The sequence below is a fragment of the Dipodomys merriami genome, unplaced genomic scaffold, assembly GCF_024711535.1.
Source record: "Dipodomys merriami isolate MVZ:Mamm:240054 unplaced genomic scaffold, mDipMer1.0.p SCAF_12, whole genome shotgun sequence".
NCBI classification, from domain to species: Eukaryota; Metazoa; Chordata; class Mammalia; order Rodentia; family Heteromyidae; genus Dipodomys; species Dipodomys merriami.
The window spans coordinates 5,149,856-5,174,642 of NW_027202493.1; the positions used below are offsets into that span (position 1 = coordinate 5,149,856).

The following is a 24,787-nucleotide window of genomic DNA, read 5'->3' on the forward strand; positions in this document are numbered from 1 at the left end:
GATTTACTGTGCCCAGCACACACAAGTGCCCATGCCTTGCCCCAGTGCTCAGTGAATAAACGTGGCTTGGTGGCCAGACACTGAACTGTGGATTCTACTTGCTTTCCAACTCCCAGTTGGTAGAGGAAAGTGAATGAATGTTATTTACAAAACGCCAAGCCAAACAAGACCCTCCCTTCCCCAACATGCTGAAGTTGTGCTGGGAACAGCCAGAGGTCACCAAATGGCCACCAGATGGTCACTGGCTGCTGCTCTCTAACTCCAGGGGCCTGGGGCAAAAGGCCCACCTGCTCTCAGGGACCTATGACTGATATGCTATTTTAGGGAAAGCCCAGGCAGTTCCCTCCTCCTACATCCCTCCTGCCATGGGCTCAGAGCCCAGATTGGCCATTCCAAACATCTCAGGAACCTCACTTCTGTGACTTGGAGGCATGGAATCTGTAGTGCAGACCTGGGGAGTGGGGTGCTCATCCCCAAATAACTAAGATCAGAGGGAGCAGGGCCTGCAGGGATTAGGACCTCTTCCTCCCTGGGAGAAGTGGAAGGATGCCCAAAGCTGGAAGAAGAGGGATGGATGTGTGCAGTCTTTCCCAGCAAAGAGGGCTGAGCAAGCTTCAGGGAGAGAGATCAGTTTCCCTCAGCCTCATGTGCCACCATCCCTTTTTTCCACAGATCAGGGAGGCCACAGGGTGGTCCTGAAGCATGAGGGCCTTTGTTTCTCCCTACTCAGACAACTGGGCCTCCAGGCCTATGTGTGCCCCCCTCTCCAAATCTTCCAAATCTTCCCTGGGCCTCCAGGCCTGTGTTCCCCGCCCCCCCCCCCATCCTCCCTGGCTCTCCAGGCCCTTTGTTATCTCCCAGGGAAGATTGCATTTTGGGGTGGGAAGGCAGGGTGCCCCCATAGTCCTCCAAGCCAGACTGTAACCATGTAGTTGCTGAGGAGCCCTGCAGTCTGAGCATTTGAGCTTCTGGGAGATTGGGGGGGGGGGGCGTAGGGGAAGCACCTGCAAGGCTTTCCTCAAACCCAGAGTCTGCAGATCTAAAAGAGCAGAGACAGGAAGAGGATGGGAAAACAAGGCAACCAAGACTCCATTATTTAGGCCAGGGTTGGGGATGGCCCATGCTGCCTCTGGCTTGCTCACCTTCTCAGTTCACCCTTACCTGCTTCCCTGTGAACAAGCACATGGGCTCTTCATTTTCATTTTTGTTTCTAAACAGAGGAACTGGTTTAACCATGGGTCTATGCCTCTCAATACCAAATTGGTACTGAGATCTCTCTGTTTCAATCAGGACATATTCTTCAGCCTCATCTCTTGGGTTTTAGTTAACTCCACAAGAAAAGCACTAGCTGTTAAATTTTAGCTGTGTCGAGGATCAATCTAGGGACTCATGCATATTAGGAACTTTACCACTGAGCCACCTTTCCTGAACAGGGATTTTAAAGAAGTAGAGAGGCCAACTCTGACATTCTCCTTTAGCAACAAGGTGGAAAAACAGTGGCTAAGTGTCAACATTCAATTCTGGATTTTGCATGGCTTGCCTTTCCAATCAGATTTGCTGGAACTGTATCTCCTCCTCTGGTAACCCAGGTTACCAGGTTATCCAGTTAACCCAGTTAACTCAGATTATCAAATCTCAAATGTGTGCATGAAAAACCTCCAGAGTACAGATACATAGGTAAGACATTTATGTCCTAGACAGTATGGAAGCCAGCTAGAGACGAGAAAGAAACCAAAACAAAAAGCCAAACTAACAAAGTTATATCAAGCTGGGTGCTGATGGATCAGGCCTATAATCCTACTCAAGAAGTTGAGATACTGGTTCAAAACCAGCCAGGTAGAAAAGTCTGTGAGACTTTCATCGCTAGTTAACCAGCAAGAAGCTAAAAGTGGTGGTATGGCTCAAATGGTAGAGCACTAGCCTAAAGTGTTAAAGCCAAAGGAGAGAGCTCAGGACTTGAGTTTAAGTACCTATAGTCTCTTGCTTTCTCTCTCTCTCTCTCTCTCTCTCTCTCTCTGTCTCTCTGTCTCTGTCTCTGTCTATGTCTCTGTCTCTGTCTCTCTCTCTCTCTCTCTCTTTGTCCCCTCCCCCACTTCTATTAAGTATGAAAATAGTGGCTATGTCTAGGAACTAGGTAGGGTTTCCAGGGATCAAGGAGGCAGGGTATAGCAGGGGAAGGTATGGGGTGGAAAAAGTTAACAGGCTAAAACTAGAGATATGCTTGTAGGAGAAATAGCCTCATAAGCAATGGCAGAAGTTCACTTATGCTAAGCATGAACTCTATCACTAGCTACACTCTAGCTTTTCTTTTCTTCCTTTTCTTTCTTGCTTGCCTGCTTGCTTGCTTCCTTTTTCTTTCATATACTGGAAATTAAATTTAGGGCTGTAGGAAATAGACATTCTCTCTTTCTCTCTCATACTCCCTGTATATTGTGCATAGACTTGAACTCAGAACCTAGGCAGACAGACAATCTAGCACATTTCCAGCCTTTTGTTGCTCTAGTCTTTGTGTGTGTGTGTGTGTGTGTGTGTGTCTGCCAGAACTTGAACTCTACCACTTCAACTTACCTTTTTTTGGAGATAAGAATCCATGGCCTTTTCTTTCTGGCTGGTTTCAAACCTCTATTCTCAGATCTCAGTTTCCTAAGTAGCTAGGATTACAGGTATAAGCCAATAGTGCCAGGGCACTTTAGTCATTTTTTCAGTAGGGTTGCTCTCAAACTGCCAATTCTCTATCTCTCTGAGTAAGCTGAGTATAACTGTATGCCAATTACTGTTCTCTCATCTGCTAGTCACATAGGGAAATAGCTTAGAGATTCTTGTCTTACTTTGAAGGAACTGGCACAGTCCAATTTAGCATTCAAGCTTCCACAACTTTTTCTGGTTGGGGTGAAGACCAGGGAACCTGGCTACTGTTACCTCATTTCACATAGTGACTCCTATTTATGTAACACTTTTGGTGGACTGACATCTACAATTCCACTTGATTCTCTTGACCCGCACTGTGAAGGAGACCACATGGATTCTTCTGACTTGATTTTGTCAGCTGTATGACTTACTCAAAATCAAAATGTCTACAAGTGGCAGCCCAGATGGAAATAGCCTTCATAATCAGTGTGTGACATATTTCCTACTTTGCCAGTGGCCCCCAACCCACATCACATCACAGTCCCAAGAAAGCCTTAGGAAAAAATATAGTTTTGGTTCCTTCTTGGGATAGCTCGTTCCTCTCATCTGAGCCCACCCAAGATTTTGTTTTTCTGAGTCCCCCAGGGGGCTCATGTCTACTGGGATTAAAGAACCACAGGTTACATATCACGCTGTGTAAGGACCCAGGGAGAGGCCATTTGAGACCCTATGTGTGGGTTCCATAGGATACTGGAGGTGCTGTGAGTAGGCTCTGATTAACTGCCAAACCAACAGAACACGTCTCCCACCACTCAGTGCTTGTTGAACATTCCCCGCAGGCTGTAGATCTGCAGGGTCCAACCCCCCTCCCGCCCCCCCACCGTGGACCACAAAACCTAAATTATGAGATTATGAGGCTGGGGAAAGCTAAGATCCAAGGCAAGGGGGGGGGGGAGGAGAACGAGGTGTAGGGGGAGGTGGTGAAGGGAGAGGAGAAGGAGGAGGATGCCCTCCTCATGAATAAAACCAGCTAGTATTTATTGACTGTAAACTATGTGCCAGGCTCTCACTCCTTTACCCTATATGCAAAGTGTTATTAGCCCTATTATAGAGCCCAAAACCCACTTCCCCAAGATGCACAACGTCAGGGCCACAGTGCCCCCTCACCTCATCTTCCCAACGGTTAATCTGTCCACATCCTGAAATTCAGGCACCTTGAAGTCGGTGCTCAGATTGACGGAAAGGGACGCCCACTGATAAGTGGAAGAAAGCAGGCTGCTGGGCAGTTTAGCCCGCTCCCGGCATCTTCACGCCAAGGCTTGGGAACTACAAGGCCCAGCAGGCCGTAGCCAGGGGAGGGGGCGGGGGAGGGCGTGGCTAGCGCGGGTGTGAGTGAGTCGGAGCCCTGGCGCCTCGCCGGCGCAAAGCGCTCGGAGGCTCCTGCGGGCATTGGTGCGGCGGTCTGGGCAGTGAGCGGCAGCAAGCAGGAGCCCAAACGCTGGTCGAGCCGCAGAGCGCTAGGAACCAGGACTGTGCCCGGAGCTGGGCAGCAACGACTGGACAAGCTCGAGACTGTGCTCAACGCATTGCGGCGACCTCGCGTTCTAGGGGCCCTAGCGCGCGCCGCAGCTGAAACAGCCGCGGAGACCGAGGACTTTTCTCCAGTCCGAGGGGCGCCCGGTAGGGCGCAGCGTCCCTGTGCTGCAGTCGGGCTCGCCGCGGCGCCGGGATCCCGCCGGACGATGGAGCCGGGTCTGCTCGAAGCGTGAGGCGCCGCAGATCGGTTCTGGAGAGAGGGGGGCGCGAGGTCTGGAGACCCGGGGCGGCGGACGGGAGCCCTCCCCCCCCCCCCCGCCCCGCCTCCGGGGCACCAGCTTCGGCTCCATTGTTTCCTCCCGGGCTGGAGGCGCCGAGCACCGAGCAACGCCAGGAGCGAAGCGCCAGCCGCGGGGTTCTCGCGACCCCGCGAGGACCGGAGCTGAAGCCGGGGGGCGACGAGCCGGAGAGAGGGACGCGGGCACTCGCCCGCCTGCACAAGCCACGGCGAGCTTTCCAGAGTCGGAACCGCTGCGCCAAGTGAGGTAAGAGCCGCGGCGCCCCTAGATCCGGGGCGGGCTTGGCGTCCCGAGCGGCCCCCCGCGCGGGAGCCTCCTGGCCGCGCGCTGCGCCCGCCGCAGCCCTGCCGTGGCCGGCGCCTCCCTCCACTCCTTCCCCGCCCCTCCACCTCCGGGCTCCCTCCCCGGCGGCCCCCCCCCCCGCTCTTCCCTCCCTCCGCCGGCGTCGCCTGCTGCGCCCCTTCCCCGCGCTGCGCCCGCCGTTCCTCCTGCCGCCCAACTTTTCCGCCAAGTCGCGCTCGGGAGCTGGCGAGGCGGCGGCTCTGCTGTGAGTCCGGGAAGAGCACGGGTGGGGAGAAGGTAGCGGACGCCCTGGGTTCCCTGGGTTCCTCGAACTTGGGAGGGAAGCCGAAGTGGGCAGCGATGTGTGTGTGTGTGTGTGTGTGTGTGTGTGTGTGTGTGTGCGTGCGCGTGCGTGTGAGCGCGCGCGGGTGTTGCATTCCACTCCATCTCTTTTGGGTCCCTATGAGGATATGAGGATTCTCCCGTTTCAGCAAGTAACTTTACGCGCAACGCTAAAAATGTTGAGGTTTTCCACCTCCGGGGAAGTGGGGGTCCGAGCGGGGGGCGGAGGGGTGCGAGTGCGTAGTGGAGGCGGAGGTTAGCTTGCTTTGGACTGCGTTTTATGAAGGTGTCGTCACCAAATGGCTGGATCTGCTTTAGCGGAGAGTGAGGGAAAATTCTTCTTAGGGGGTTGGGGTAATGTTTTACTTAAAGGGTTTCGGAACGGGTCGGAAGTTTGGAGAAGCGGAGGGTGACGGGCGGATGCTGGGAAGCCGCGGCGGGGGGCGGGGGCCGCTCCGTTCCAATCTGGCTCTTGGAGGTGGGGGAAGGGACGAGGGTTTTCTCCGGTGAGGTTCTTCGGGCAGCCTTGCTTGTTGCTTCTGTGGTCCTGACCCCTCTGCTCAACGCTCCCTCCCCCGCCCCCTCCCCCGGCCTTTGGGGCGGAGATTAGAAAGAGGCAAGAATTTAACATTTGCAGAAAAATTCATCGACACCGTAGATGAGGTTTGAACACAGCACGTACCCCCCTATCAGACAACCAGGCACCGTTTTTGGAGGGAACCTGCTTCTCTTTTCTGAGGCTAGAAGCTGTAAGCCCCCCCCCCTTTGAAAAGCATTTCTACGGTCCCCCCCTCCCCGTCCCCCATTTCCCAGATGTAGCGGCCGCATCTGGTTCCGTTTCACCCCACACGGGCACACCGCAGCCACATTATTACATCCCTTTTCCTCCCCCTCCCCCTCTCCTAAATTAAAACTTGAGATTCTTCAACTTATTCTTACCACCTCCCTCCTCAAAATTTCTTGAGACTTGGAGATGAGGCTTTGGGATTGGGGGAGGAAAACTTACTCTAGATCCCAATTTATTTAGGATACCACCAAACCACTTACTCTTGCTGCTAGTGGAGGACGGTTGGGGTGCTTTCTAGGTCGTGCCAAAAAGACCTTGGGAAATGGTGTCGAGATTGTAGAGGGATAGCACCGTTGAACAGTTCATCGGCTAGAGGTGGCCTCTTTGGCCTTGGGTCTGGCCTGGCTGTGGACCTGACAGATGTTTCTGGAACCAAAGCATTGCCTTCTCTTCCCTTTAATTATAGCCGGAGTTGAGGGCGCTTCTGCCAGGGTGCGGACCTCGCTGGCCCATGTCGCGCCGCCCCTGGCTGGCTAGCCTGTCTACGCGTCCGTTTTGCACCCTCCCTGGAAGGATCTGGGCGCACAGGTGGGGCTAAGGGCAGGGCCATGGCTGTCAGAGGCCTTTCTGGATGTTTTTTCGGGTGTTATCTGAGTTGCAGTCAGAAACTAAAGCGAGGTGTTTTACCATTTAAATAACGGCTACAGGTTTGAAAGTGGGGTGAGGGTGGAGTGTGGCTGTTGTTTGAAATGTGCTGTGAGGCCGGAAAGCATTTCGGGATCCAAAATTGCGGCAGGCCAGAGAGAGTTGGTTCCTCTGCTTTCCAATCTCAAATTGAAAACACTTCTCTGGTTTCCTTCTTGGGTCGGTAGTTTGGGAGGCTGTAATGAAATCGCACTTTCTCGAGACATGGTAATTAAGGTGACTGTTTCCTCCGCAGATGTGCCCTGCCCTTTGCACACTCCCTTCCCCCCCCCCCCACCAGACCAGTGCTTTTTTTTTTTTTTTTTTTTACTATCTAAATTATAGAACCTGTGCTTTGAGACTGTTTAGCAGAAAGTGACCATTTTCCTCCCTTGGCCCAGACTCCCGATTTCCTTTCTGAGGCTTGTTTAAAAGCTAAGTAGCAGGGCCCCTGGGACGGTCCATGGCCTGGCTAATTACCACATGCCTGGGTCATCTCTTCCTTTCAGTGACCGAAGGCCAGCAAGCTTGGCCATTGCCCAATGTCTGCCCTGATGGCCGGCCTCCCTCTCTAATGACTTGTTTACATATTTCCCCCCAGTTGGTTGGGAGAAGCTCCAGGGAGTCTGCTGCTCTAGCTGGGTGACAAGCTCCTTGAAGTATCTGTTGCATTTTACTCCTAGTCAAAGCTGAGCGTCAAGTTTTTAATGAGGACCATCCGGATTGAGAGCCACTAGGACTCAGACACTCACATGCCAGCAAGAGGGCAGGCGGAAATGTCCATTTCTGAAGTATTTTCACCATGTGGATTTAGGCCAAAGTGAGCACCACTTCCTTTGGTTGCAGAGTAGACAACTTAGGGTACTTCTTTTCCTTGGCCTCTGGCCATGGAGGATGTTAGAAAGTTCCATTTACTACCCTTAGAATAGCAAGCAAAAGCCCAGGGGGAAGAAATAGAGGAGCATCACAAATGACCTCACTCCCTCCCACCTTGGTGAAGAGGGTTAGAATGCATCCAGGCATCCCTAAACCTGGGTTAGTCCTGTGAATTAAGCCTTGGGTAGGCAGACTGCAGTCTTAAGGACCAAGGAAAATCCCTGGGTTTTGCTTTCAGTGATGCCGTTTTTGTTTATTTGAGGTATTGACTTGAAACAAGCCTCCTAAAAAAGGAGATTTATTTGCTCTTGTGAGTGTAAGCAGCCAGCTTGGGGGTATTAGCACCTAGCTTCTCTGAAGGCTCTTTTTCTTCCCTCTAGTTTTTGTAATTTCTTTAATCAAAATGGCTGTTAGTTCAAAAGCTTCCTATGAAGTTTAAGCCTATTGCTACTGGTGGAAAAGGAGTTATATAAGATTTATTCCAATGTCTTGTTCTGAAAGAGCCTTACTCACTTGAGATGAGTTTCATTTCCTCTTGGGAAATTTGTCTTCCCATTTGTCTTCCCCAGGGCTCTGTAAAAGGTTTGAATGCACTGGGGATGGTAGGAGTCCAGATGTAGAGCTTTAGAAAAGGCTCTGGTGTTTCCAGAGGGGATTAAATACCAGGCATGATCTAGGATATTTGTTTTTCCTCTCTAAGGTTAGATCTCCCTTAAACAGTAATTCTCTCCTTACCACTACCCTTGCAGTAAGAAGCTGTGTTTGAGTCCAGCCCAAGCCTCCAATAAAATAGCACTCATGGAATAAAAGAACCCAAAGAATATGGCAATAATGTCCCTATATGTTCTTGTCATTAGTAGGCATGTTTCTAAGTTATGTGGCACTGTTAATGTTTTAATTTATTGATGGATTAGAGACAAAAAAAATATTTGAGGGCTGGGAAGTTAGCTCAGTGGTAGAGCACTTGCCTTGCATGCATGCATGAGGCCCTGGGTTCGATTCCTCAGCACCACATAAGCAGGAAAAAAAGCCATAAGTGGTGCTATGGCTCAAGTGGTAAAGCGCTAGCCTTGAGCTGAAGAGCTGAGGGACAGCACCCAGGCCCAGAGTTCAGGTCCCACAACCGGACCCCCAAAAACAAAAAAACCATTTGCGACTGGATCTCTTTTTCCACACTGGCCTCTAAGTGTTAGGATTACAGGCATACACTATCATACTTGGTGATTGCTAATTTTTAAATGCCTCTTATTTGTATGGATATTAGGATTTTTCTTTTGCTGAGACTCAAAATATTAACAACTGACATTGTCTTTGATCTGCCTAAAATTTTATAAACAGAGCTGAATAAGTTTTTTTGAAGTGTTTATTATTTAAATTCCCCTTCAACATGGAGTAGAGATCATTCCCTCTTCCCAAAAGTGAGCACCTTTTGTTAAATAGTAAGTCTTATTCCTATCTAAAGGAATTCATAGTTGAGTGTTGCTTCCTCAATCTTATGGCATTAGGATGTTAGAAAATTTCTGATTTGTAAGAGTAGTTTGTCTCACAAAGAGTACTGGCTATGGATTTTCTCCTATATTGTTTATTTTCTTGAATATATATTACCTATAAACCTATTAATGTAGCTATACATATAAAAGATAGGTATGTATGTGTATATAATACTCTTTGGGGGGAGTTGGTACTGGGGCCTGAACTCAGGGCCTGGGTGCTGTCCCTTAGCTTTTTTGCTCAGAGTTGGTGCTCTAGCACTTGAGCTGCAGATCCACTTCAGCTTTTTGCTGGTTAATTGGAGATAAGAGTCTCATGGACTTTCTTGTGTGGGCTGGCTTCTATGCTTGATCTTCAGAATTCAGCCTCTGAGTAATGAGACCACTGTTGTGCCTTATATGATTGTGACTTATATGATATTCTTTTTTGGGGGGAAGGGGGCGGCTATAGGTCGTGGGGCTTGAACTCTGGGCCTGAATGCTGTTCCTGAGCTCTTCAGTTCAAGGAGAGCAATCTGCCACTTGAGCCACAGTGCTACTTCTGGTTTTCTGGTGGTTAATTGGAGATAAGAGTCTCACTGACTTTCCTGCCCTGGCTGACTTTGAACCGCGATCCTCAGATCTCAGCCTCCTGAGTAGCTACGATTATAGGCAAGAACCACCAATGCCCGACTTATATGATATTCTTGATGAATATCTTGAAGAATATTTATACAGCTTGATCATTTTTAATTTAAATCTGAAATGCTCGTCTTGTTAGCACTCAGAATGTTTTGATTACATACCATTTTCTATTTTGGATTAGAAATACTCAACTGGCAGAGCCTCTACAAAATATTCTGAAATCTGAAAAACTATAGAATCAGAAACACTTCTGGATCTAGGCATTCTAGAAAAGGGACATTCAGCCTGTATTAATTTCTTTAGAGTTGGCTCTTTTCTTTGGTTCACTTACCCACTCAGTCAGTTAACAAATAATGCCAGCACCTGCCATTGGCATCCTGTGTGCTGAGACTATTGACAAGTAAGCCCTGCTCTGAAGGAGCCTATGAGAAATGGGTGGGGAATGATAGGTAAGGGCACACTAGGTGAAATAAGTGCATCAGGACAGGGTTTAGTAATGTGCTTTGTAAATGTTGAGGAGTGGGACTCACCCAGCTGGAAGACCAGAGAAGGCTTTTCAGAAGAGACAGATTCTGTAGGTGGGGCTGAGAGAATAGGAAAGACCCAGCCTCTTGTAGTGGGAGAAAGCAAAGAAGAAATGCTTTTATGAAGATCTAGGAATGACTTCCAACCATCGGTGGTGTAGTGTGAAATGAGTTGCTGGTCTCAAGAGTGTCCAGTAGGGGTTTTAACAGCCTGGCAGTAATTTCACATATTCTAATAGCCACATTTGAAGTTAAATAGATGAATCCACTTTTCAATTTGTTTAGATTTTAATATTATACTTAATAATGTTTCTTTTCGGGCTGGGAAGGTGGCTCAGTGGTAGAGCACTTGTCTTGCATGCCTGAGGCCCTGGGTTCGATTCCTCAGCACCACATAAGCAAAAAGAAAAAAGCCTGAAATGGTGCTGTGGCTCAAGTAGTAAAGCACTAGCCTTAAGCTGAAGCTGAGGGATAGCACCCAGGCCTAGAGTTCAGGCCCCAAGGCCAGACCCAAAAAAATAATAATAATAATAATGTTTCTTTTCTCTCTCTCTTTCTTCTTCTTCTTATTTTTTTTTTTTTGTTGGTCTTGAACTCTGGGCCTGAACGCTTTCCCTCAGCTCTTCAGCTCAAGACTAGCCATCTACCACTTGAGCTAAAATACCACTTTCTGTTTTCTGGTGGTTTATTGGAGATAAAAGTTTCACAGACTTTCCTGCCCAGACTGAGTTTGAACCGTAGTCCTCAGATATCAGCCTCCTGAGTAGCTAGGATTACAAGTGTGAGCCACCAGCGCCCAACTCTTAATAATGTTTAATGTTATTTATTAACATTTCTAAAATATCATTGTAACATGTCATTAATATTTTAAAAAATGAAGGAGGTGCTGGGGGATTGAACCCATGACCTCCTCTACCACTGAGCCACAATGCCAGGCTTAAAATTAAAAAAAATATATAAGTGCTCAAGAACCCCATGTGGGGCTAGAAAGGTGGCTCAGTGGTAGAGTGCTTGCCTTGCATGCATGAGGACCTGGGTTCGATTCCTCAGCACCACATAAGCAGAAAAAGCCGGAAGTGGCACTGTGGCTCAAGTGGTAGAGCACTAGCCTTGAGTTGAATAGCTGAGGGACAGTGCCCAGGCCCAGAGTTCAGGCCCCACAACTGACCAAAAAAAAAAAAAACAACAACAACAAAAACCACATGTGGCTAGAGGGACCAAGTAGGTCTATAGTATAGAGTATGAAGATGAAGGGTATAAAATACCATTGTTTCATTTTTTTTGTTCAGTACTGGGGCTTTAGAAAGGTAGGAAGGTCAGAAGTAAGTTTATCTCCCAAGAATACCACTAAGGAGTGTTTATTGTCATTCCTCATATAGTACTTAGAAGAGCAGACCTTTCACCATGTTGCCACTTTGATCCTCATAACCATTTGATATAACCAGCCATATAATTTAGTCCCTCCAACAAGTGGGAAACTGAGGCTTAGGAAGATTAAATGACTGTCCAAGGATGGGAGGGTCATATAAATGAAAGAACAGGCATTCATTTATCAACTTCTCCAGAGAAGAGGAAGACAAAAACTTAGTCCTGAACTTGTCAGCTAGTTTTCCTTGCATCATTTTTAGATGTTGGTGTTGGTGTTCATAAACTCTTTCTGTTAGAGTTGGGGAGAGGTACAAGGTCACATGGTTCTAGCATTTTCCCATTAGACCCTTTTCCATATCTTCTGTTGGATGGACATTTAGAGAGGAGACTCATTTTCTTCTGGATGGGCTCTTGAAAGAGATATCTGTAGTACTTTCATGCGTGCTGTCATCACTCATAACCATCTAGGATGTAGGCAGGGCAAATACTAGTGTCACATTCTCCTGCCAGTATAAAAACTGAGATACCATGTTCCCCTTGGAGGGAACACCTAGGGGACATTGGGCTCTGAATCCCAAAAGAGGATGAAAAGACTGATGGGGAGCCAGCTGGAAGGTCTCTGGGGAAGCTGATGTGTGCACCTGTGAGGCTGTAGTCACATCTGTCAATCTGTGAAGGAAGGAAGCTGTTCCTCAGGGCTTTTAAGAATTCATTAATTACTAGAAAGCAAAGGAGGTGAGGTGGCAGTCCTCAGGATCCCAGGCAGCATGTGGATTAGCATGCTGTCACTGCATTTTCTGTAGTTGTGTGGAATGGGGTAGGTGCCCACTTCTCATTCTAGGAGGCTTTATATTCTTAGCATCTTTGTTTTACAAATAGGAAGCTTCAGGCCTAGAGGAGTAGGGGAGGGTTTTTGGTACCTTTTTTGGCAGTGAGTTTGAAGGAAGCTGCTAGATGCATTTCAAATGTACAATCCTGAGGGCTAAAGGAAGACAATCTATAGTCAGCCTGTACCTGTAAGGAGGTGGGTAGGCTTTTCAGAGGACAGGGTGACTGAATGGTGTTGTAAGTTAATGATCTACTACAGGTCCAAATTGGTTGGGTGTGTTTTGGGGCTGTAGTACCATGTGAGTTTAGGAATGTTCTCCAGTGAGCTTTACTTCTATACTAGGCCTGAAGTTGTGTCCATCCTGTATCCTAGATGGCCCATCTGAGATCTCCTTAGGACTAAGGATCTTTCTCTCCACCAGAGGAATAGGGAATCAAGACCCTTTAATTCATAGAGTTAACTTGGGTCTGAGTCTTTTTCTTTTTTTCTTTTCTGGTGTTTTGAGAGAGCCTTGTAGCCCAGGCTGGCATGAAATTATCAATCCTGCCTTAGCCTTCTTCCTGGTATGGAAATCTCTTTGAGGTAGTGCATATTTATTCATTGATTGGTGCTTTGTTGTTGTTGTTTTCTCCTGTGCTAGGCATGAGTTCTGCCACTGAACTGTCTACACCCCAGGTCAAGAGCCAGTTTATTCAGTATCTTATTTGTGTCCTCTAGCATTCAGACACCCGGTGTTCCAAGTACAAGTGCTGTTGCTTACCAACTATGTGTCCTTGGGCAAAGTACTTCAAGTTCTGAGTCCTAGTTTCTCTAGTGCTTAGAGGAGAATAATACTTCTTATTCCCTAGAAATTTATAGGGAGGAATAAACAAGGTTTTTAAATAAATATATGCCTTTCCAGCAAACGTTACATCCATTTCTGGTCCTTTTCCTAAATTCAGAAAAATGAAAGAGAAATGTTTGCTTTCTGATTTGAAATAATTAAAATTTTAGAATGCCTCGGTGGGAGGAGAGGGGAAGCTACTTGTAGTGCTTACAGATTTCTGATGGCTGAGCACACATGGACGAAGCCAAGAATCCTGGGGGTTTCTGCCAGCCTGGACTGAGTCACAGGAGAGGGGCCCTGCTTGCTCAAGGGGAGGCAGGGCTGAAGCACTACATTAGGGCATGTTCCGGGGAAGTGGATTCTCTGAATAACTTGGATGGTTCCCTGGAGCATTTAGGACAAAAGCCACCTGGAAGACAGAGATGGATCACCCCCATGTAGCCCAAACGGTGCCCAGAAAGGTTTGTTACTTGTTAAATGTTTAGCAGTCCAATGAGCCTTTTCTTAAGACTCTAGGGAGCTGTTTTAACTTTCACCATCAGAGACCTGAGAAGGGGCAAGGGCATCAGGATCTTTGCTTTAGCTGGGGTCAACATGAGCCATCTTTGAGTCAGTCCTTACAAGAGCACTTGACTGTACAGGGATCTGCCCTTCTCTCTGACCTAACTACTAGACTTTTTGTATCAGACATCAGCTGTCACCTTCTATCATTAGAGATAATGGATCTACCTCATAATTCCATGCTCTGAGACCCTTTGTAAATAGCAAGTCAGGGTTGTGTTCTCTCTGAGGGAGGTTGATAGAAAATACCTGTGTCGCATACCATCTTAGAGGTAAAAAGAAAGAATTCTGCAGGGCAAGGGTTACAGAACTCTAGGTTCCATCCCCAGCACTGCAAAAATAAACAAATACAAGTACCCTGGAAATAATGTCTTTTAGCTTCTTCCTAGGTCTAGGGAGGTTTATAATGTCCTGCTACTAGTTGCTAACTGGTTGTTAGTTATTTGGCTCCCAGTTCCTAGTTGTTAACCTGTTTCATAGTTGTTCCTCCCAAAGGGATTGGTTTGTACTAAGTGGAGTAGTTGGGAGTGAAATCTTGTCTTGGGGGGGTCATAAACATCTTTACGTCTCCTGCAATTAATTGCACAATACTTTGTGAAGCCCTGACCCACAAAGTGGCTAAATTATTTGGGACTTTCATGAAGTATTTACTTCTCATATAAATGATCTTGAGGCATATATCTTGGAGAACCTCATGGCAATAATCCCAGCTAGACTGGCACTCAGTGTACATTCAAAATACAGTTATAGACTGAACTAAGTCAGCATTCGATCACTAACTCAGGTATTTACCTGAGATAAACACTTTAAAAGAGGAGATTTGCAACAGCGATACTCACAAGACACTTTGTTGGAAATGAACTTTATAACTTTGAGTGAGGGAGGTTGGGGAGGAAGGTAGGAGAAAAAGAGGGAGGGGATAACAATGTTCAGCAAGAAATGTATTCATTATTTATGTAATGGTAACCCTTCTGTACATCACCTTTACAATAAAATTAAATTTAAAAAACAGATTTAAAATGGATGGAGCTTTCAGCCCAGGGTTGATTGACTTTGTTTTTTTGGGAGCAGTTGTCAAGACAATACATGGTAGTGGGAGCATCTAGTGAAAGAAACCTGTCCAGGAATGACAGAGAGGAAGAAGATGTGATTGAATTTCCATAATTCCTTTCAAGGGTATCCCGCACCCAGTGACCTAAAACCTTCACTAGGATTCATCTCTGAAAGTTCTACTGCCTTCTAATCGTGCCTCTCTGGGCAACTGCCTTTTGACATGCAAGCCATAACATGAACTAAAACACCCCCTTACTCTAATTAAGAACTGTAACCTGTGATTCAGTTTGGTAGGCTCAGTTTTCCTTGTTAGACCTTAAGGAACACTTGGAATTGCTTTAAGCACTTTTGGGCAGGGTGACCAGTATGGCATGCTACACCTGTTTGTTTTGTTGTTGTTGTTTTCCTCTTTGCTCCCATGTTCTCTTTAACTTAGTTGGTTTTTCCCCCCTTTTTCCCAGAGTCAGCTTGAGAAGGAGGATCAAGCTCAAGGTGGAGTATCCATGGAGGTGTGGAGCCTTGTCACCAACCTCTAACTGCAGAACTGGGATGTGGAGCTGGAAGTGCCTCCTCTTCTGGGCTGTGCTGGTCACAGCCACACTCTGTACTGCCAGGCCGGCCCCGACCTTGCCTGAACAAGGTAAGGCAGCAGACGTAGGATCAGCCTGGACTCCTGAGTTTTGGAAGCAGTGTGGGCTGGCATACAGGTGATATGGTCTACTGGGAAGCTCCTTTCCTAAAGGAGCCATACTTGAGATTGAGTGTCTAGGTTGAGCCTGGTTATAAGCCTTACCAACTTTGTCAGAGTTTATATGTTCAGGATGGGCTTTTGCTTTTTTCTTCCTGAGGAAAGAGCATTATTAAGACTGTAAAGCCAGTCCTTAACTTAGATGATATAAATGAACAGTGAATTTGGGGGTTAGAACTCAAGTTACACTACAGAAGAAATTACAGGGTATGAGAGCTTGATAGTGGCCTCTGGCTTTCAGAAAATTGTTCCAGATATACATCTTCTTTAAGGTTCAGTAGTCATTATCACATGCCAGCCTTTTGCCTTTGACCATGTCTCACAGGGCCCACTAGGGTGTGCCAGGCAGTCTGCTTTAGAGATACTCTATTTGAAGGATTTTGGAGAAAACCAGGAGGTGTGTGGGCCTGGGAGCCTGATGGGGCATGGGGGCCTACAATAGGTTGGAATTACAGATTATGAGTAACAGGAGGATCGCCCCACTGCTAAAATTGTGAGATGGAAATTTTAGGTACAGTACACCTAATGGCTTTTGAAGGACTTGGAAAATTAATGATTGGGCATTTCTGCTGCCAAAGGGTAGTGTGGCTTAGACTCAGTGGTTGGCAAGTAATGGATGAAAGGCTTGGTTATAAAGTAGTGGTTGTGTTTACAGGGCTGTCAGGGCCTGTTTGGATGATAGTAGTAGAGAAAAGGAACAAAGGCTGTTATGTGAGACTTTCTGGAAGGAGCAGTAGCTAGAGTGGGCCATTCATGTTGCATTCAGTAGTAGAACCAAAGGTAGGATACTGAGCTAGAACCTGCTGGAGACCCACAGTGAGAGACTAACTGTACCATCAGGTAGTGGAGAGAGCAGTGCGGAGATAAGTATATGGAAAGTTGACTGCATTTAAACATGCTTAGTGGAGTTACAGCAAAATGCAGTGGGTATGCAAAAGGAAGTATAGTGCTTGAGGTAGATGTAGCATGGAGGGCCCTTTTTTGGGACAGGATCTTACTAGGTAGCCAAGACTGGGCTCAAACTTGTGCCTGCCTCAGCTTTCTGAGTATTTGGACTAAGGTAGTGGGTATTCAAGGGTGAAATAAAGGGCAGCCCAGGAGTCGCGACATGAACAAGAGTACAGAGGCAGGAAGTAGAATGTATATTGGGAACAGTTTGTTGAGTAGGTAGTTATGGAAAATAGTAACACCTGGGAAAATTGCATTTAGTTAGCATTTAAGAAATCTTACGTCATGCTAAGGAAACTATATTTGGTAAGGAAACTGTATTTGGGACACAGTGGGAAATTTGAAAAGTTCAGTGACATGATCTAGCTTTCAGGAAAGTAGTTTGGCAGCTGAATTGGATGATAGGAGTCTGGTGTACCCAAGTTTGCAGCCTGCTCTGCTACTTGAAGCTGCATTACTTGCTTTGACAACTTAGTCAAACACAGTAAACCTTAGTTTGCTCATCTGTAAAATGGGAACAGTGATAAAGGATTAAATGTGGTGATCCAAATAAAGCACATAATGTGTAAAGAGCTAGTAGTTAATTACTGCTGTCACTGTCACTGTCACAGGTTCTGAATGTTTAGTTACAGAGAGTGAGACTGAAAAATAGGCTGGTGCTGTGTAATTATAAAGGAAGGAAAAAAAGAGTGAAGACACTTTAGAAATTGACTCTGAAGATAGGGACACGTTGGATGTTAATTCTAGAAGACTAGAGGAAGACAAGCAAATGAATCTATATGGGAGTTTTTGGAAAGTAAAGACTTGGATCAGCCACTTAGGATCCCAAGGGCAGTAAGGGCTTTTTCAAACTTTTTCTAACAAACTCTTGGAAGCCCAAGAATGGAGGGCAGAGAAAGCAACCGTGTAGGGTTTGGGCCCCAGTTCTGTTAGGCAGGAAGGGGCATGTCTGGAAACACAAGCCTAGAATTTTAGAGGGGTGCTGATGATGGAGGAGGAGGAGGAAGAGTTACTAAAGTAGCTGGTTGTGGATCTAGTATAAGAAAGAAAGCAGAGGCCGTGATGAAGGTGTGAATCAGTGGTTGAAAGAAAGTCTTGATGAGGACAAAGTAATGATGGTGAACAGGAGAGCAGGACAAGAGCTGTTAGAAAGCTATAGCTAGTGAAGAATAAAGTTATACTTCTAGTTTTACCAAACCACTTTGAGGTATAACTCACATAATATAAAATATGCCAGATTGAGGTGTTCAGTGGGGTGTGTTTGCATAAATGTCTATATCCCATGGAACTACCACCTTAAAGTGTAGAACATTTTCATCATCCCTAAAACTTCCCTCATTCCCCTTGGTGTAGTCAATGTCCCTTCTGGTCTGCTTTCTGTCACCACAGATTAGTTTTTCCAGTTCTAGAATTTCATGTAACAAGAGTATGTATCTGTTCACCTGTTGATGGCCATTTGGGTCACTGTATTTGCTTGTTTATTGCTATAACAAAATACCCAACACTGGCTACTTAACAAAGAAAAGAAGTTTATTTAGCTCACAGTTGGGGAGACTGAAAAACCAAGATTAGGCAGCCTTATCTGTTTGGCCTGTGGTTGAGGGCACTTCAGGCTGCATTACAAAATGGTAGATATGTCTTGGTGAGAGTATGGGAGAGTATGGGAGAGATCCCCTGGCAAGGCAGGAAGCCAGGGACTCTTAATAACTCATTTTGACAGGAAGGGAACTAACATCAGTTCCTTCTGAGCACAGTGGCCCCCCAGTGGCCTTCATTCTTTTTTTCTGACACTTTGCAACCTTGCTACTCTGAGGATGAAGCAATTAACCTTTGGGAGACAGACTCAACCATAATAGTCCCTAATAATTTTGCCTATGATTAATAACTTACTGTAACATTCATGTACAAGTCTTTATGTGGAAATTGTTTCCCTGAATTGCTTTTGTTTTGATTTTGGCTCCACTTTGTGACTGTTGGCTTTAGGGAAAGTTCTTCTCTGTGTGTCTCTGTAAACTTTACTGAAAATGAATATATGTTCACAAGGTCTTTATAAAAATCAAGTGAGAATGTCTGTGAAGTTCTTGAATCGTGTTTACACATAGTCAGTGAGCAATAAAGAGCTGATCTTAGTTCATTTTCCTGGGAGACTAGAAGACAATCTATATTCTGAGGGGCTTAGAGTGCCTTCAGACACAGCAGTGGGAAGCCCCTGGACTTGGAACAAGAGGAAGTCCTTGTTTTTTTTCTTGGGGGGGAGGGCTTGAATCTCTGGGCTTGGGCACTGTCCCTGAGCTCTTTAGCTCAAGGCGAGCACTCTACTGCTTGAGCCACAGCACCACTTCCAGTTTTCTAGTGGTTTATTAGTGATAAGAGTCTTACAGAGTTTCCTGCCTGGGCTGGCTTTGAACTGTGATCCTCAGATCTCAGCCTCCTGAGTAGCTAGGATTACATGTGTGAGCTACCAGCACCCAGCAAGTCCTTGTCTTAATGTGACTCTTCTACATGGTGGATCCCTCATGAGCTTTGTGATACAGCATGTACCCTGCCATCTTCACACAGTAGTTGTGACAGTAACATTGCAAGGGGAAGTCTGCCTTCATATACATAAAGTATATTGTATAGTCTTGGCCATACTGATTATTAAATAATACCACTATTGCTTTTACAAACATTATAATTGGTGTTTAAAGATTTCTCCAAAAGTTGAAAGCAACCCATTCAAATCTCTGCTGCAATAAGAGCTTTGAAAAGGTTTTGTTGCTGCTGCTGCTGGTGTGTGTGTGTGTGTGTGTGTGTGTGTGTGTGTGTGTGTGTGTGTGTGTGTGTGTGTGTGTGTGTGTGTGTGTGTGTGTGTGTGTGTGTGTGTGTGTCCCCTCCCCTTGTTGAATGCAATTCTAGCGGTCTCTGCAAATGCTCCTAAGGGACCCGGGAGGGCCTGGAGTTTCTGGCTATCCTCAGAAAGTTGATTTAATAAGAGTTCCAGGAAAACCAGTCTCCCTCCTCCACTTCTTTTCCCTCCTCAAGTTTGTCATCTTAAAGAGTCTAAGTTTGTTTCTGATCAGGCTTTGAAGTTTGTGGGTAGACTGAAGTTGGGTCATAGGCTGAGGGGCAGAATACTCCTTTCAAAATATAAGTACCACCTTAAAAGACATTTTGAGGTCAAAGGAGGATGTTTCCATATCTCCTCCCCCTAACCACCCCTTCCCCCCAGGATAGGACTTGAGGGAAAAATGAGATGTGTCCAGAACTGCTTGCTGGGTCACTTCTGGCAGTTGGGAGAGGGAATTCTGCCAGCTTTTCAGTGGTCATGTGGGTTAAACACCCCAGACTTTGGTACAGGAATCAGTGTGTATGAGATATATAGTGTTGAAATATTTGCCTCTGTCCACAGAAACTTGCAACTCATAAGTGATTTAATGGGCTAGAGTTTTATAGCTCCTCCCACTCACCCAGATTTGAGGGAGTCTGGTGGCCTGCTGAAGAGGGAGAGGTTACATTTAATGGAAAAGCTGAACATTTCCATTGTTGGCTGCAAGGCCCTTGCATGCTGGGTGTGCACCACAAAGCAAGGCTTTGTCTGTGCTCTGCAGAAACCTGCACCCGTGTGAGAGGCCATGGGCATCAAGTTGTAGGGTTCTCCATCATTCTAGAGGTCTCACCCTTGGCCCAAGGGTATATGCATTGAGCCTGTTGCAGGGGGAGCCTTAAGTATCAGAGGCTGTCCCACTAGCAGACACTGAGGACCAGAGTTGCACAGCTACTCTGCGACATGTTGGGGATGATTCCTACCCCCCCCCATCTCATCCCTGGCTAAATTTATTGTGAATTTCTAATCCACACTGGATGGTAAGAAGAGGTTCAGAAGGTGAGTGGAATTTGTGTTGCAAAAGGGGATGTGGAATGCTGTGCTTGAGAACAAGGATAAAGGATTTTCGCCTGTGGAAACCCACATACTTTTCTCTCTGAGCTGCCAGCTTTTTACCCCTGGATCTACACTGTGCCACATCCCACTTTCCTGAGATATGGCTCCAGTACCTAGGAAAGATGTTTGCAGGTATTGGAGGGAGATGGGGATGCAGGGTGAGAGCCCTCAGCATGGGAGAGAATGTGAAATACTCACATGTCCGCCTAACTGCAATGGGCAAGTGTGGCTGAGCCACTCCAAAGCTGTGTTCTTGGCTCTAGCTTCTGCATTGCTACACCATTAGCTTCACTGATTTTCCACTCTGGCTTTGCCAGCCCACTCCCTGAAGTCAGGGGGGAGGAATTTCTTAGGAAGGAAAGAACAAATGGCTGTCCACTGGACTTGCTGCCTAGGGGACAGGAAGGAGCCCAAAGAATTGGGTTATGTCACCAGATTTCTGTGGCTACCTGGGTTGTGGGGACTACAGGGAAATTCTTCTTCTGGAGCCTGTGAGCCCAGCACAGAAGACAGTGATCAGGGCTCACTTCTGGCTGGTGTCTGCTCTTGAGCCTGGTTAGGCAGAGGCAGTGAGAATATGTTTGAGTGGTAATGGATGGCCTTAGAGAAGTGAGTTCTGGGGAGTCATTATCCAGCAGGACGAGAACTGAGTCAGAGCCTGACCAGCAGCTGTACCCTGTTTTTACAGTGTCTCATTACTGTGGGGCTGCTGGGGGCTCCCATTCCCCTTACAGACACCACCTTTGCTCCCTCTTCCTTCCCAAGCCTGGAAATGAGAGAACTGTTCCCTGCTGACCGGAGAGGTCCAGCTGTTGTCTCCAGGGTTCTGGAGTTCAGCTATCCAGGCTTTCTGCTCATTCCAGGGAGAATAGGGAGGTCAGTCACACACAGACTTGACCCACAAGTGCTGTCTTCTCTCTGTCCATGCCCCTTTGATTCCCCCCTTCCTCTGGGTAATTAATGATTTGGGCTCAAAGCTAACTGCCTGGGTCATAGGGGGTCTGGGCACATCCCAAACCCTTTGCTTTAGTAGTGTGGGCCACCCATTAACCTTAGGAATTTGCTCTGACTTCCAGTGGTTGGTAACAGCCAAATTAGGGAATGACTGCTTCGACCCTCCTGGCCTGCAGTAGACAGACAGGTTACCACCAGGCTCAGTGCCTGCCCTTCCTGCTCCCACTCCTAGCCCTTGACTCACACCACCTCTTACCTTTCTACTTGTTAAAACAGTACCTGCTGCCTTCACTCAAGGTTCCTCCCTGAACACTGAGTAAGGCTGTGCTGAGTTTGTCCCCTTAGTTTCAGGCACTGAGAAAGATCTGTTCCGGCATTGTTTGAAACTCAATGCTACTTGTGTATTTGCATAGCGTGTGCTATTTGGCTTCTGTGGCTCAGCAGAGCCTCCTGGATGGCTTATGAAAGGGAATGCCGCTGTTTCTCAGGGTGGGAGTGGACACATTGAGCCCCAAGTGGGTGAGAGGGTCAAGGAGTTTAGCAAACTGGTTATGAGCTAGGGCAGGGAAAGAGAATATAAAAGGTCAATAGTAGCATTTCAAGTGGTTGAGCAACAGGTAAAATTTAGCTTCAAGCTTATTTATCCTTTCCTGTTTCCTTCAGATCTTTACTAATTTTCATCCATCTATCCAAACATCCATCCATCCATCCATCCAAACAAGTCTCTTCCTTTTCTCTTGAAAATAATATGTACAAGCTGGGTGCTGGTAGCTTGTTCTTCTAATCCTAGCTACTCAGTAGGCTGAGGTCTGAGAATCATGGCAGAAAAGTCCATGAGACTCTTACTCAGGGACAGCAGTACCCAGGCCTGAGTTCAAGCCCTAGTACCTGCCCAGGCATACACCTATATATACACAGACAAACAAAATAGTAAAACATCAATGAAAATAACATACTCTTTGTTTTTGGTTGGTTGGTTGTAGGGCTTGAACTCAGGGCCTGAGCACTTCTGGTTTTATAAGTGGTTTGATTTGGAGATTAGAATCTCCTGAAATTTCCTGTCCTGACTGACTTTGAACCATGATCTTCATATCTCAGCCTCCTGAGTACTAGAATTATAAGTATGAGTCATCAGCTCCCATCTAACTAAATAATGGACTCTATACATTACAGGCATACACCACTATTCTCAGTGTGTTTTCTTTTTCTTTTTTTTTTTTTGTCGGTCGTGGGGCTTGAACTCTGGGCCTGGGCACTGTCCCTCAGCTCTTCAGCTGAAGGCGAGCACTCTACCACTTAAGCTACAGCGCCACTTCCAGTTTTCTGGTGGTTTTTATTGGAGATAGGAGTCTCACGGTCTTTCCTGCCCGGGCTGGCTTTGAACCGCGATCCTCAGATCTCAGCCTCCTGAGTAGCTAGGATTACAGGCGTGAGCCACCAGCGCCCGGCTTCTCAGTGTGTTTTCTATACTGGGTCCTTGTCCTCCTCCTTTTTAATTTTTTTTATCTCCTACTCCATTCTTAGTTTGAGGTTTAGTGTGAGGGCCATTTCTGTCTTGAATTATTGTTTTGTCTTCCACTTTTTTTTCTTTCTGACTTTTAACCTAATGCTTTACTTTGCCTAATAGTATAATGAAAGCTTTTTTTTTTCTTTTTTTTATCTCACCTCCTTGCTAGAAATTGTTTCCAGGGCTTCACGTTTGTTAGGCAAGTGATTTATCACTGAACAACACCAGCTCCTGAAGTTTTTGTTGTTTTGAAATGTAATCTGAGTTTATCATAGAAAATGGAGAAAATACAGCTGATCATGGTGGTGTGTGCCTGTAGTCCCAGGTACTCAGGATTAGGTGGTGGTGTGGTGGTACAAATCTTATCCTGTCTTTTGGGGCAGCATAAATAGGATTGTATCTGAGACTGGCCCTAGGCAAAAGATGAGAGACCTTCACTGAAAAAAGGAGTATAGGGCTGGGGGTGTGGCTTAGTGCTAGAGTGCTTGCCTAGCATGCATGAAGTTCTGGGTTTGATTCCTCAGTACCACATAAGTGAAAGAAAGCTGGAAGTAGAGTTGTGGCTCAGGTGGTAGAGTGCTAGCCTTGAGCTAAAGAGCTCAGGGACAGTGCCTAGGCCTAGAGTTCAAGACCTATGACCCCACACACACTCAAAAAAAGGAGTAGAGATGTGAATCAAGTGGTAGGTAGAGTGCCTGTATAGCAAACAGGAGACCTTGAATGAGTTTAAGCTCTGAAGGGGGAGGGAGAGCGGGAAAACAGGAAAATTAGCTTTGTTGAGAAGAAAAAAAACTCCTGTATTACCATCACCCAAAAATAATCACTGTGGACTGTGAATCTCTGATTTTCCTCTCATACATCAGAAATGGGGTATATACAGTGAATGTTGGTTTATAGCTTAAGTTTATATTTATCCCCACACAGAAATTTTTTAGCATATTTAATAACTACATAGTATTCTACTGGATGGGTGGCTGTATAGTCCTCTACTGTCATGCAACAGTTTTTTTTTTTTTTCCAAAATTTTTTATTATTTTATTTTGCCAGTCCTGGAGCTTGAACTATGGGCTGAGGCACTGACCCTGAGCTTCTTTTGCTGAAGGCTAGCACTCTACCACTAGAGCCACAGAGTCTCTTCCGGCTTTTTCTGTTTATGTGGTACTGAGGAATCAAATCCGGAGCTTCATACATGCTAGGCAAGCACTCTTACCACTAAACCACATTCCCAGCCTGTGCAACTGTTTTTATTTGTAGTAGTTTGCACTGCAGCAAACATATTTTACAAATAAAATTTGTCCATGTTCAGAAGGAAGGTACAGGGTTTTAAGTTTGATCCTACTACCAAATTGCTCCCCAGAAAGGTTGTATCAGTAAAGGTCTTTGAAAATAATACTAAATACTATTTGTTACACCTCTCCACTCTGTAATCTTTACATTTTTTATGCCTTACAATCAACCATCCAATGGACCTAGGTTATATTCCCAAAGTTAAGTGAATAAAGTGAGGTACCATGACTAAGTGACTAGTATAAGGTTGTGTAATTAGTTAATGTGGGGAGGAACTGGGTCTTTTGCATTCTGCACTGTGCTGCATCCTTATATCAAGTTTCTACACCGAACTTAGATTTGACTTTAAACCCTGAAGCCTCCAACTTTTATCTCACAGGAATCTGGCTTCCTCTTTCTTTGTGGTGCTTGTCTCTTTGCTTATCTTCACTGTCTCAGGTGTGTGAGTTACCCTAAAGGGGTAGTTCTCTTGCTAGATGTAATCAACAGAACATAACTTAACCTCCAGGGCTAATGTCAAAGATTCCCGAGACTTAAGATGCTATGCTTAAGTCTGCAGTCCAGTAATGTTTTGATGCCTAAACTATCTTCTAAAATGTTGTGTCCAAATGTGGCCAGGTGCAGGTACCGGTGGTTCATGCCTATGCCTGGCTACTAGGAGGGTTGTACAAAGACTGTATCTGAGCTATTTTTTTTAAAAATTATTTTTGTT

At 46.1% G+C, this 24,787-nt stretch overlaps 1 protein-coding gene across 17 annotated transcripts in view; it reads left to right on the forward strand.

Moving 5' to 3' along the window:
- Window positions 1-4,250: 4,250 nt before the first annotated feature.
- Window positions 4,251-24,787, forward strand: part of Fgfr1 (fibroblast growth factor receptor 1) — a 56,702-nt gene continuing 36,165 nt past the window's right edge. For 12 of the 17 annotated variants that reach the window (XM_070016134.1, XM_070016141.1, XM_070016139.1 and 9 more), the window contains exons 1-2: window positions 4,945-5,010; window positions 15,171-15,349. In XM_070016134.1, coding sequence (XP_069872235.1) covers window positions 15,259-15,349 — 91 coding nt within the window. In that variant the 5' untranslated portion in view covers window positions 4,945-5,010; window positions 15,171-15,258. Of the gene's footprint in view, window positions 4,710-4,944; window positions 5,043-5,220; window positions 5,240-13,476; window positions 13,557-15,170; window positions 15,350-24,787 lie in introns of those variants that run through there. The other 5 variants (XM_070016145.1, XM_070016146.1, XM_070016135.1 and 2 more) reach the window with 5 other exon arrangements.